This window comes from Pituophis catenifer, unplaced genomic scaffold (genome assembly GCF_029215685.1).
Source record: "Pituophis catenifer annectens isolate HBS135680 unplaced genomic scaffold, rPitCat1.0.hap2 SCAF_2, whole genome shotgun sequence".
NCBI lineage: Eukaryota > Metazoa > Chordata > Lepidosauria > Squamata > Colubridae > Pituophis > Pituophis catenifer.
In genome coordinates this window covers 23,809,209-23,822,300 of record NW_027256882.1, presented here as the reverse complement: position 1 = coordinate 23,822,300, position 13,092 = coordinate 23,809,209, and the positions used below count along the sequence as shown (strand labels likewise).

The window sequence follows — 13,092 nt, the reverse complement described above, 5'->3', positions numbered from 1 at the left end:
GAAGGAGTGCAGAGAAGAGCAACGAAGATGATTAGGGGACTGGAGGCTAAAACATATGAAGAACGGTTGCAGGAACTGGGTTTGTCTAGTTGAATGAAAAGAAGGACTGGGGAGACATGATAGCAGTCTTCCAATATCTGAGGGGTTCCCACAAAGAAGAGGGAGTCAAGCAATTCTCCAAAGCACCTGAAGACAGGACAAGAAACAACGGATGGAAAGTAATCAAGGAGAGAAGCAACCTAGAATTCAGGAGACATTTACTGGCAGTTAAGAACAATTAACCAGGGGAACCACTTGCCACCAGAAGTTGCGAATGCTCCAACACTGGAAGTTTTTCAGAAGAGATTGTCTCAAATGGGGCAGTTCAGCGGTTCGAATCCCTAGCATAGGTCTCCTGCGTGAGCAGGGGGTTGGACCAAATGACTTCCAAGGTCCTTTCTAACCAGGGGTGAAATCCAGCAGGTTGTGACAGGTTATGGAAAACCAGTAGCAGAAATTTTGAGTAGTTTGGAGAACTGGCAAATACCACCTCTGGCTGGCCCCTGAGTGGGGTGGGAATGGGGATTTTGCAATATCCTCCCCCCCCCTGGAGTGGGGAGGGAATGGGGATTTTGCAATATCCTTCCCCTGCCACGCCCACCAAACCACGCCCTGAGAACCGATAGTAAAAAAAATTGGATTTCACCACTGCTTCCAACTCTTGTTACTTTTATCCTCCAAAGTCCCTTCCAACTCCTGTTTATTCTGTGATCTAAAAAGGAGCAGTGCAAAGCGTTCAAGGGTCCCTGGGACGAGCACAAATACATATTTTTCCTTAACAGGACCAAGCAAGGAGTACAAAAGGCCTCTCCAACTTCCCCCACAAAAAAAAGCTTTCCAAAAAAGCAAAAAAAGAGAGAGAGAGAGAGAGAGAGAGAGAGAGAGAGAGAGAGAGAGAGAGAGAGAGAGAGAGAGACGACCAGAAAGATCCAACCAGCAGAGGGCTAGACGGGACGTGTCTCCCTTTGCAAATAATACAAAAGGATGTGAACCAGGGATGGGCAAATATGGCCCCTTTATGACCTGTGGACTTCAACTCCCAGAATGCCTGAGCCAGCTTGGCTGTCTCAGGAATTCTGGGAGTTGAAGTCCACAGGTTGTAAAAGGGCCACAGTTGCCCACCCCTGATGCAGTCTCCTTCCTAGACGGGCTCCTCTCCCGGAAATGGACTTTTTGGGGAGGAGGAAAAAAAAAAAAAGCACATCTACCTCCCAGCAGGGTTTCTCCATTTTTTATTTTTTAAATTTAAATCACAGTTGCAAAGAGCCGGAAGCAAGAAAAAAGCTGCAGCAACGCCTGGGAGCAGAAATCAAGGATTGCAGCAGGCTCAGATGCCTTTGTCGTGCAAGCGGGGTGGGAGAAAACATTGGAAAAAGGAGACCAGGTAAAGTGGAGGGTTCACGATTTCCCATTGTTACTACGTGCACATTGTTCGCACGTTACAATACAATGTCTACATTGCGCGTGTATAAATATGTCATTGCGATAACGTTATACCTTAAATATACACGTTGTCTATCAGCGTTATTCGTTCCTGTGCATCTATAGCCCTTTTCTTCAGGAGCTCAGGGTGGCATAAATAGAAACACACAACCCCATTTTATCGCCCAACAACAACCTTGTGGGGTAGGGCAGAGAATAGAATAGAATAGAATAGAATAGAATAGAATAGAATAGAATAGAATAGAATAGAATAGAATAGACTGAATTATTGAATTGAATTGAATTGAATTGAATTGAATTCTTTATTGGCTAAGTGTGATTGGGACACACAAGGAATTTTTTTCTTGGGTGCATATTTATTTATTTATTTATTACATGTATTTATATGCCGCCATTCTCCCGAAGGACTCAGGGCGGCGAACACAAGTTAAGAAACAAGTACAATAAAATCATAATTTAATCCAAATAATTAAATAGTAGTAAATAATAAAGCCCGGAATCAGTCTCATAATCTGATATGATATGATCTCAGTGTACATAAGGAGAATAAAATACATTCATCAAGATTAAAAAGATACATTTTTTTTAATTTTTAAAAAGTTTTTTATTAATAAATACATAAATTTATTAATTTGTATTATTAATAAATTTTATTAATAATACAAATAAAAGATATACTAAAATAAATAATACCCCCCAAAAAAGAATAAAAAGATACAACACTTAGTATAGTCAAGGTTACTTAATAAGCTGTCAAATCGTACTAGGAAACAAATAAAAACAATATAAATTGAAAGCTACAAGGAACATGGTTATAATAATAAGTGGGAAGAGATAGATACTAGTAAGGAAGAGAAGAGTAAGAGTAATGCAGACTTAGTAACTGGTTTGACAGTGTTGTGGGAATTAGCTGTTTAGCAGAATGATGGCATTCGGGAAAAACTGTCCTTGTCTCTTGTTGTTCTGGTGTGCAGAGAGCTATAGCATCGTTTTGAGGGTAGAGGTTGAAACAATTTATGTCCAAGATGTGACGGGTCTGTAAATATTTTCACAGCCCTCTTTTTGACTCTTGCAGTATACAGGTCCTGAATGGAAGGCAGGTTGGTAGCAGTTGTTTTTTTCCGCAGTTCTAATTATCCGTTGAAGTCTGTGTCTGTCTTGTCTGGTTGCAGAGCCAAACCAGACAGTTATGGAGGAGCAGATGACAGACTCAATAATTCCTCTGAAGAACTGGATCAGCAGCTCCTTGGGCAGTTTGAGCTTTCTGAGTTGGCGCAGAAAGAACATTCTTTGTTGTGCTTTTTTGATGACGTTTTTGATGTTAGGTGTCCATTTTAAAATTTTAAGATTTTCAAAATTTAAGAGCGTATCCTGCCTCAGTTGTATTATTGGAAGAACGTCGATCCCTTTCTTTCTTCTCAAGGAGGATATTTGGTATCCTCCTCAGGGTCGAAATGAGGGATCCTTGATGCTCTCAGGTTTCTTTTCTTGCAGGCATTTCATTAGCTGACTTGGTAACATCGTCAGTGCTAAGGGATGGCTTGGTTTATCATTTTATTTATTTGATTTATTTGCCAACAACTCTGGGAGGTTTACCGCGTTGAAATCATAAAAGATAACTATTTCTAAAACAATAAAAGTGAAATCCCAATCAAAGGTAAAATTACAGCTCGATTTATATAGTAGTAAATTATATATCTTATAATTTATATAGTATTATAGTAATATTCCATGCTTTTGATGTTATTCAATAATGTGAGATTAAAAACTCCCAACAACCTCAAGCCGCCTAGCATTCCCTGTGGGTGATTTGCAAATTCCTTTTGTGTCTTCAGAGATCGTAACCTGAAGAATCGCCCTTGATGCCAGCAAGGTTGCAACGGTTTGGATCCCGGGGCAGGTTTTGGACCGTCGGGCTGGGTGGTGCTTTTGCCTGGAGACCCTCTGAGAAGGACAATGGAAGAACAGGACCTCAGGGATCATCCGCAGAAGAAAGATCCTCGCGGAGGGGAATCCCCGCCCCGAAAGATGGGCAGAGAGATCAAGCAGGAACCGGATGAGGGATCCCTTCAGCAGTGGGAAGCTCAGTGGCGGGAATTCCTGAAGACGGTGGAGACCCCGTGTTCGGGGAGCTCTAAACCACCCGTGGATCCGTGGGAAAACAGTTTGGCCTTCCTGGATTCCTTCGAGCAGGTGGCCCGAGCCTGTCGGTGGCCCAAGGAGGAATGGGTGGCCCGGCTCCAGCCAGCCTTGAGCGGAGAGGCCGAGCAGGCCTTTCTGAACCTGGAAGGGTGCAGCAAGAGGGATTATGGGAAAGTGAAGGCAGCCATTTTGCAAAGGGATGCCCGGCGGCGGGAGGAACAGCGCCAGCATTTCCGGCGCTTCCGTTACCAGGAAGCTGAAGGGCCCCGAGGGGCTTACAGCCGACTCCAGGAACATTGCAAGCGGTGGCTGAAAGCGGACATGTGCACCAAAGAGCAGATCGTGGAGCTGCTGATCCTGGAGCAGTTCCTGGCCATCCTACCGCCGGAGATGCAGCGCTGGGTCCGGGCGTGCGGTCCAGAGAGCTGCTCCCAGGCAGTGGTCTTGGTCGAAGACTTCCTCGGGAAGAAGGAAGAGCTCAACATGTGGGAACACCACGCAGGGGTATTGCAATGGGTCCTTTCTTATGAGGTGTGAGGAGTATTGATGACAAGGTTGCACCAGGACAGAGTCCTTGCCCAACTCATTTTTCATTACCCAACCTTGATCTGTTTAGCATCCATGCTGTTCTGTCCCCGTCACACGCACACACACAAACAGACAGCCAGGAGTTAATGAATCAAACAGTCAGGAATTCCTTTAAGATAACAGTCTTGGCAGCGAACCATGAACTGCCTGCCAAGAGATTTTACTCACTAAGGGAGGTTTTTTCTCCTCAGTCCGATATACCAAATTAATTCCACAAAGCAAAGAATTGTCAAAGTCCAGTCCGAAGAAATCCAAAAAGAGATTCTAACAGGGTTCTAGAAACACGATATGACTTCCAAGCTTTTCAATTTGTCCGTCACAAGGCCTGAATAGCCGACACACCCCCTTTTATCCCTTGTGGGGTGTGGTCCAGTGACTCAGCTCAATCTCTGGCCCGCCCACGCCTCTTTCTCTGCTGTGCGCACTTATCCTTCCGACGCTGTCTGGGATCCAGCCAAAACTCATCCCCCTCGCTCTCTATCTGCGGCTGCTCCTAAGTGCCTTGCTCCTGGCATATCTCTTGGCCTTCAGAGGAAACCTGAGGCATTGCCAGAGAGGAGGGTCCTGGAGAGGGAGGCCTTGCCAAATCCTCTCCTTCACCTTCTGAGTCCTCTCCCTCTGTTAGGACAGGCTCGGGGGTCGGAGTTGCAACACACGCGATTACAGGTAGTGCGTGAGTACCAATGATAATGAGGACCAATAAGGGAAAATATTTGTAGCTCAGGGTTGACCTGTGGAGTCCTGGGTGCTCCCTGCCCTAGGTGGATTTTCTTGCAGACATTTTGTTACCCAACTAGATAATGTCATCAGGGCTAATGATGTTATCCAGCGCTGATGATATTTCCTGGTTTGGATAAGGAAACATCTGCAAGGAAACAACCAAGCTCAGAGAGCACCGAGGACCCCGTCGTAAGTAGGACCTCTGTTGCTAATGACGGGGTCACACGGTGCGACATCACATGACAACACCGACCACGATAGCAACCGTGACTGTCCAGTTGCCATCATTAGGTGGATACCAGACAGTCATAGTGTCCCATGGTCACGTGATTGCCATTTGTGACCAATGGAATGGAATAGGAAGAGGAGAGGAGAATGAAGAGAGAATAAAATAAGAATTAGAACTAGAATTAGAATTAGAATTACACTAAACAGAGTTCGAAGGGACCTTAGAGGTCTTCTAGTCCAACCCTCTGCTCAGGCAGGAAATCCTATACCATTTTAGGCAAATGGTTGTCCAATCTCTTCTTTAAAACTTCCAGTATTGGAGCATTCACAACTTCTGGAAGGAAGTAGTTCCACTGATAAATTGTTCCAACTGTCAGGAAATTTCTCCTTAGTTCTAGATTGCTTCTCTCCTTAATTGGTTTCCATCCATTGTTTCTTGTCCTGCCTTCAGATGCTTTGGAGAATAGCTTAACTCCCAGGGGGAAATGCTCCTGGTTCGGACCTGAACACCTGATCCGGTAGCGGGTGGTTCGGAGAACTGGTAGCAAAAATCCCTGCCCCCCCCCCCATGCCCAGCTGAGCTGCACAATCATCAGAGACTTTTTTTTTTTACTTTTAAAAGCATTTTATCTACAACCTCTTCAGCCAAAAAAATGCTTTTAAAAGTTAAAAAAAATCCTCTGATGATCGCGTGGCTCAGCAGAGATCGTCTGAGGCTTCTAAAAGCATTTTTTTCTGCAACCTCTTTGGCCGAAGAGGTTGTAGAAAAAAAATGGCTTTAAAAGCCTCTGGCAATCCCACCTAAATTGCCTGATCGTCAGAGACTTCTAAAAGCATTTTAGAGTTTAAAGTTGGGCACGCCCACCCAGCCACATTATCCCCACCCCCACCAAGCCACGCCCACAGAACCGGTAGTAACAAATTTTACATTTCACCACTGTTGACTCCCCCTTCTTTGTGGCAGCCCCTGAGATATTGGAACACTGCTATCATGTCACCCCTGGTCCTTCTTTTCATAAGACTAGACATATCCAGTTCCTGCAACCGTTCTTCATGTTTTAGCCTCCAGTCCCCTAATCATCTTTGTTGCTCTTCTCTGCACTCTTTCTAGAGTCTCCACATCTTTTTTACATCATGGCAACCAAAACTGAATGCAGTGTTCCAAGTGCGGCCTTACCAAGGCCTTATAAAGTAATATTAACACTTCACGTGATCTTGATTCTATATCCCTCTGTTAATGCAGCCTTGGACAATGTTGGCTTTTTGGAGAAGTGCTTGCTTCCTTGTTGAGTTCGTTTGTCCGAAGTCGGCAAAGAAGATTGTAAGTGAGATCACGTGACTGCAGGACGCTGCAACGTCGAAATTGTGATCCAATTGCAATCATGTGACGAAGGAGACACTGCGATGGCCATGATGTTATGATCCATCCCATTGCAAATGCCCCTTATTTGGCACTATTGTATTTCTAAACGGTCGCTCAATGAGGGGACGTTAAGTGGGACCACCTGTGGTCTCCTTTGGCATCTCTCTAGTACCCTCAGCTTTGAGCCTCTATACGTGTCCCCCAATAGTCTGACGTGGTGGCCTCAAAGAGCTTTAGGGGTGAAATGTAAAATGTAAAACCGGTTCTGTGGGCGTGGCTTGGGATAATGTGACTGTGTGGGCGTGGCCAACTTTTTTTTTTTAACTTTTCAAAGCATTTTTTTCTCATGCTTTGAAAAGCCTCTGCCGATCAGGCAACTCAGCTGGGATCGTCAGAGAGGTATTTTTTAAAAAGCCTCTCTGACGATCCCAGCTGAGTTGCCTGATCGGCAGAGAGGTATTTTTTAAAAAAATACCTCTCTGCCGATCAGGCAGACTTTTCAAAGCATTTTTTTTACCGCCTCTTCGGCCAAGAGGTTGCAGAAAAAAAATGCTTTGAAAAGCCTCTTGACGATCCCAGCTGAGCCGCATGATCATCAGAAGCTTTTTTTTTACTTTTAAAAGCATTTTTTCATTGGAAGAGGTTGTAGAAAAAATGCTTTTAAAAGCAAAAAAAAAAAAAAAAGCCTCTGATGATCGTGTGGCTCAGCTGGGCATAGTGGGGGGGGGCAGGAATTTTTGCTACCGGTTCTCCGAACCACCCGCCGCCATCGCTACTGGATCAGGTGATCCGGTCCGAACTGGGAGCATTTCACCCCTGGGCCACACCTAAAAATTCGGAGGGTCCTTGTATCCCTGATGGTTGAAGATTGTGTTTGCGTTTGCTGCCTGTTTTCAACCCTTTTTGTTGAGTGTCCGAGGGCCTAATGTAGGGCAATGCCATTTTTTCCTTTACAGGTATTATCGGAGGAGGCAGCAACAATCTCCAGAATTAGCCAAGTTGGTACGGAGACTGGGTGGAGGATGATGTACGTGGAGACCAAACAGGAGAACGATGACTCCAGTACTGATCTCTTAGGTAAGGAGACCCTCTCTTGTTTTCCTTACGGTCAAGTGGACAATCTTTGTGGGATTTTGCAGAGTTTAACTGAGGAGCCCGAGTGCTCAAAGTTGACTGCTCAGAATCTGTCTATTCCCAAAGAGATGCTATGGACTAAGGCTCCCATTATCCCCAGCCAGCATGGGTGGGCCTGCTGTGGGGCGGGATTGCGAAGCAACGCTTCTATAAAAGATCGGGGTGAGGACTAAACCGAGGACTACCTGCGTTGCCAACAAACGGTAACAATTTAAGCAAGAGAGTCCCAAGGGAAGCCATACAGGAACACCATGTGTATATTCTACATATTTTAATGAGCTTCCAAGTTCCGTAAAGGTGCAGCTTGGACAGAAAAGTCATGGATTTTAGGGTAAACATGTTAAGAGTGGAAAGGGAATCACAAAGGCCTCTGATGCAACCGAAGGAGCAGGTTAATAGCAGGGGTGAAATGCTCCCAGTTTGGACCAGATCGCCCGATCCGGTAGCGATGGAGGCGGGTGGTTCAGAGAACTGGTAGCAAAAATCCCTGCCCCCCCCATGCCCAGCTGAGCCGCACAATCATCAGAGGCTTTTTTAAAAACTTTTAAAAGCATTTTTTCTACAACCTTTTCGGCTGAAAAAAATGCTTTAAAAAAAAAAAGCCTCTGATGATCGTGCGGCTCAGCTGGGATCGTCAAAGATCCCAGCTGAGTTTCCTGACCTGCAGAGGCTTTTTAAAAAAGCCTCTGCCGATCAGGCAACTCAGATTGGATCGTCAGAGGCATTTAAAAGAAAAAAAGTCTGTCTGTCACGCACCCCACAGATGGCCCGGAGTTAATAAGCCACACGACAAAGTCTTTGAAGATAAAGCTGGTAGCAACCCAGTGGCTAGCTGCCAATTCAGACTTTACTCACACAAAACAAAGATTAGACTGCAAGCATTCCGATAAAGCAGGCAAAGTTTCCGCAATACAAGGATTAGTCCAAATGCAGTCCGACAAGGCAGGCAGAAGTCCAGTAAAGCAGAGATCATGGATTATTTCTAGTTTTTGCTCGTCACAAACTGAACCGGCCACCACACCCACATTTATACCCTGTGGGGTGTGGTCCAGTGACTCAGCTAATCTCTGGCATGCCTTCCCCTCTGCTGCGCACGCTTCTCCCTGCGCCGCTGTTGAGGATCCAGCCAGCACTTATCTCCTTCGTCGCTGTCCACCTGTGGCTGCGGGGACGTGCTTGGCTCTGGGCCTATCTCTTGGCCTTCGGTGTCCTCTGGAGGCATTGCCAGAGAGGATGGTCCTGGAGAGGGAGGCCTTGCCAACTCCTCTCCCTCACTCTCAGAGTCTGCATCTGTCGATAGCCCAGGCTCAGGCAACGGAGCCACAACAGATCGTCAGAGGCTTTTAAAAGCATTTTTTTTTACAATTTATTCGGCTGAAGAGGTAAAAAAAATGGTTTTAAAAGTAAAAAAAAAAAAAAAAGTTGGCCACACCCACCCAATCACATTTCTCCCCAAGCCATGCCCACAGAATCGGTAATAACAAATTTTACATTTTACCACTGCCTCTGACAGAAAAAAGGAGGCCTGGGGCAATGGGCGCAAGTGAGGTGAGTCAGTGGACGACATTCCCCCCTCAAAAAAATAAAATCTGGTGCCTTTTTTGTTGGCAAAATAAATATAGGACAGGGTCTTTTTTCAGGGAAACACAGTAGCAGTGAGGAGTTTTGTATTTTGTAATTTTGTCCAGTTCTTTTTCTTCTCTGCTGCTGTCTCCACGTCCACTATCCAGAACTTTTTTTTCTCATTGGGAACCACAAATATTCTGGAAGAGGCAACTTCTGAATAACTTGGTTTGTGCTCTAACCAATCTCCCAATCTTAATTCCAACAGGATCTGAATGGAAAAGCGAAACAGAAGGGAAACTGTGTGGAGATTTCTCTGAAGAAACGGAGCGGGAACCCTTTGAAGAGAAAGTCTGGAACCGAGTTCAACCCGCACACCGAGAGAGAAACCAACAAGAAGAATGGATCGAAAGATCCCTTCCTTGTCCAGTCGGAGAGTTCCGTGAGATCTCACTCCAGCAAAACAACCAGGGAGGAGAGGAAAGGAACGGATGCCTCAGTGATCACTGGGAAATGTCTGCCGAGACTGAAACCCAGAAAAGTATGTTTGGGAAGAACCCCGGAGACAAGGAAATGCTTTCTGAAGGAGAGAGTTCATACACATTTCTGGAAAACGGAGAGAAGTTTCTGGACCCTTTAGTTCCTCCTTCGTATCGGGCTGCCCATGCTGATGGACAACATCAACCCACTGAGTTCAGCAAAACCTTTTATGGTCCATCCACCCTCCTCAAACCACCGACAATCCCCAAAACGGAAAAGTTGTACAAATGCTTGGAATGCGGGAAGTCCTTCAGTCGCAGTGCCCACCTGACCTCCCACCAGATCATCCACACCGGGGAAAAACCGTACACGTGTTTAGAGTGCGGGAAGAGCTTCGTTCAGAGCGCCCACCTCGCCTCCCACCAAATTATCCACACGGGGGAGAAGCCGTACAAGTGCTCGGAGTGCGGGAAGAGTTTCAACAAGAGCACCAACTTTCTGAGGCATCAGAAGATCCACAAGGGAGAGAAGCCGCACCAGTGCGCCGATTGCAACAAGACTTTTGCCGACAAACCGAGTCTTATTCAGCACCAAAGGGTTCACACGGGGGAGAGGCCCTACAAGTGCTACGAGTGCGGGAAGAGCTTCAGTCACAGGGGCAGCCTCAATGCGCATCAGCGGATGCACACGGGGGAGAAGCCGTACGGATGCGCGGACTGTGGGAAGAGCTTCAGGGATCAATCCAGCCTTATTAGACATAAGAGAACCCACACCGGGGAGAAGCCCTACACCTGCTCCGAGTGTGGGAAAAGCTTCAGCCAGAGCACAAACTTGACTTTGCATCAAAAGGTCCACACGGACGGGAAGTTTCCGGCAGATTCTCCCCAAATACTTAACACGGGGATGGGCGTGTTAATGTATCCACCGAGTCCCGCAAATGGTTTAGTGGCGCTTGAAAGCTAAATGGTACTTGACTCAATAGTAGTAACTATTTAGAGGGATCTTGGAGTCCTAGTGGACAACCATTTAAATATGAGCTAGCCGTGTGCATCAGCTGCCAAAAAAGCCAACACAGTTCTGGGCTGCATACACAGAGGGATAGAATCAAGATCACGTGAAGTGTTAATACCGCTTTATAATGCCTTGGTAAGGCCACACCTGGAATACTGCATTCAGTTTTGGTCGCCATGATGTAAAAAAGATGTTGAGACTTTAGAAAGAGTGGAGAGAAGAGCAACAAAGATGATGAGGGGACTGGAGGCTAAAACATATGAAGAACGGTTGCAGGAACTTGGTATGGCCAGTCTAGTGAAGAGAAGGGCCAGGGGAGATGTGATAGCAGTCTTCCAATATTTGAGGGGCTGCCACAAAGAAGAGGGGGTCAACTTATTTTCCAATGCACCAGAAGGCGAGACAAGAAACAATGGATAGAAACTAATCAAGGAGAGAAGCAACTTAGAAGTAAGGAGAAATTTTCCTGACAGTGAGAACAATTAATCAATGGAACGGCTTGCCTCCAGAAGTTGTGGGGTTGGACTAGAAGACCTCCAAGGTCCCTTCCAACTCTGTTATTCTGTTATACTATTAACCTGCTCCTTCGGTTGCATCAGAGGCCTTTGTGTTTCCATTTCCGCTCTTTAACACGTTTACTCTGAACTCCATGACTTTTCTGTCCAAGCTGCACCTTTACGGAACTTTGGAAGCTCATTAAAATATGCAGAATATACACATACAGGTGTTCCCTGTATGGCTTCCCTTGGGACTCTCTTGCTTAAATTGTTACCTTTTGTTGGCAACGCAGGTAGTCCTCGGTTTACAACCATTTGTTTAATGACCGAATTTACAAGGACGTTAAAAAAAGCGACGTAACTTCGCTTGTCTCTTGGTGTTCGCAGATTCGTTTCTCATTATTGATTTAGGTGTATTCAATGGATTTGGGCAGGGTGAGGTTACTGCCTGGATTAATTTATATGCATATTGGAATATATAACGAGGTGGAATAAACGACGTCGTATTTCTCGCCCCAATGGATCCTTGGGTTGAAACCAAAGAGCCTAAGATCCTGTACAGATGGTCCTCGATTTATAATCATTCATTTAGTGACTGTTCAAAGTTTCAACAGCACTGAAAAAAGTTGACTTACAATCGTTTTTCATGCTTCCTACTGTTGCAACATCCCCATGATCACGTGATCAAAATTCAGACTCTTGGCAAGGGACTCATCTTTATGACGGTTGCAGTGGGGGGGCCCATGCGATTCTCTTTTGTGACCTCCTTGACAAGCAAAGTCAACGGGGAGGTCAGATTCATTTAAACAACCTTGTTACTAACTGAGCAATTGCAGTGATGCACTTAATGGTGGGGGAGAAAGGTCGTAAAATGGGGCGAAATTCACTGAACAACTGTCTCGCTCAGCGACAGAAATTTCGGGCTCAATTGTGGTCGTAAGTCGAGGGCTACCTGTATTCATAGGCCTCAATTTCTTCCATCCGAGGCGTGTTCTGAAACCCCACAAATGTTTCATTATCCAATTTCAAAATTGTATTAGTTTATCAAAGCATAAAATACAAAAATACAAGGGACATTTTTAAAAAAAATATAGTAGTGGCCAAAATTGTGGAAACCTTTTTGGGAAAAGTGTATTTTCTAAAACTGGCTAATAACACCACTTTTTTTTGGAGTAGTACCATAAAATTATATATCAATGGAAGGATAATTTAATCAAGAATGTAATGCAATAACTTTTAGGAAGGATTTGCTATTAGAATAGCAGTTACAGTAGAAATAAGAAAAGTGAAACACGTAGAAAAAACGAGATATACAAAAATTAACACCATAGAAAGAACGAGATATACAAAAATTATCACATCAGTTAATACTTAGTTGGGTAACCTTTAGCATGAATTGCAGTCTTACAACGTCTTCCCATAGAGTGAACCAAGTCTTTTACTTCTGCAGCTTTAATAATGTGAAACCAAGATTGAATGATGGCTTCTATTAACTGGGTTTTGTTGCTGGGTTGCTTCTGACTAACAAGTTTCTTTAGTCAGCTCCATAGATTTTCAATTGGGTTAAGGTCTGGGCTATTCCCAGGCCTTTCCAGCAGTGGAATAGGATTATCTTGAAACTCCAAAAAACAAAGTGGTGTTATTAGCCATCAAACCTCAAAAATACACTTTTCCCAAAAGGCTTCCACAATTTTGGCCACTACTGTAAAGGTAAAATAGATTAAACTCTTCCAGGTCCATTTTCTGCCAGCTGTTTTCTTGAAGAATGAGTTCCTGCCCTTCAGTAAAATCTACTCGTCTGTCGCCTCTATTATCTCGTTCCATACGGGCCAATCGCTTTTTCTCCAGGTTTTGTTCTTCCTATTCTTGCATTAAAGTCATCCA

The 13,092-nt window shown here is 44.9% G+C and overlaps 1 protein-coding gene across 1 annotated transcript; it reads left to right on the top strand.

Annotated features, from left to right (window-relative positions):
- Positions 1-1,305: 1,305 nt before the first annotated feature.
- LOC139311844 (zinc finger and SCAN domain-containing protein 22-like) lies at positions 1,306-12,616 on the top strand. Its single transcript, XM_070936368.1, has 4 exons — positions 1,306-1,423; positions 3,318-4,128; positions 7,480-7,600; positions 9,489-12,616. Exons 2-4 carry the CDS (start codon positions 3,439-3,441, stop codon positions 10,661-10,663), a joined length of 1,986 nt encoding a protein of 661 aa, XP_070792469.1. The 5' UTR covers positions 1,306-1,423; positions 3,318-3,438; the 3' UTR covers positions 10,664-12,616.
- The last annotated feature ends 476 nt before the right edge of the window (positions 12,617-13,092 follow it).

Bases quoted from the DNA above. Each gene is read 5' to 3' on its own strand.
- LOC139311844 (XM_070936368.1), top strand. From the start codon at position 3,439: ATGGAAGAACAGGACCTCAGGGATCATCCGCAGAAGAAAGATCCTCGC. The intron at 4,129-7,479 runs GTATTGCAATGG...TTTCCTTTACAG, and splicing joins TGTGGGAACACCACGCAGGG to GTATTATCGGAGGAGGCAGC. The intron at 7,601-9,488 runs GTAAGGAGACCC...TAATTCCAACAG, and splicing joins CTCCAGTACTGATCTCTTAG to GATCTGAATGGAAAAGCGAA.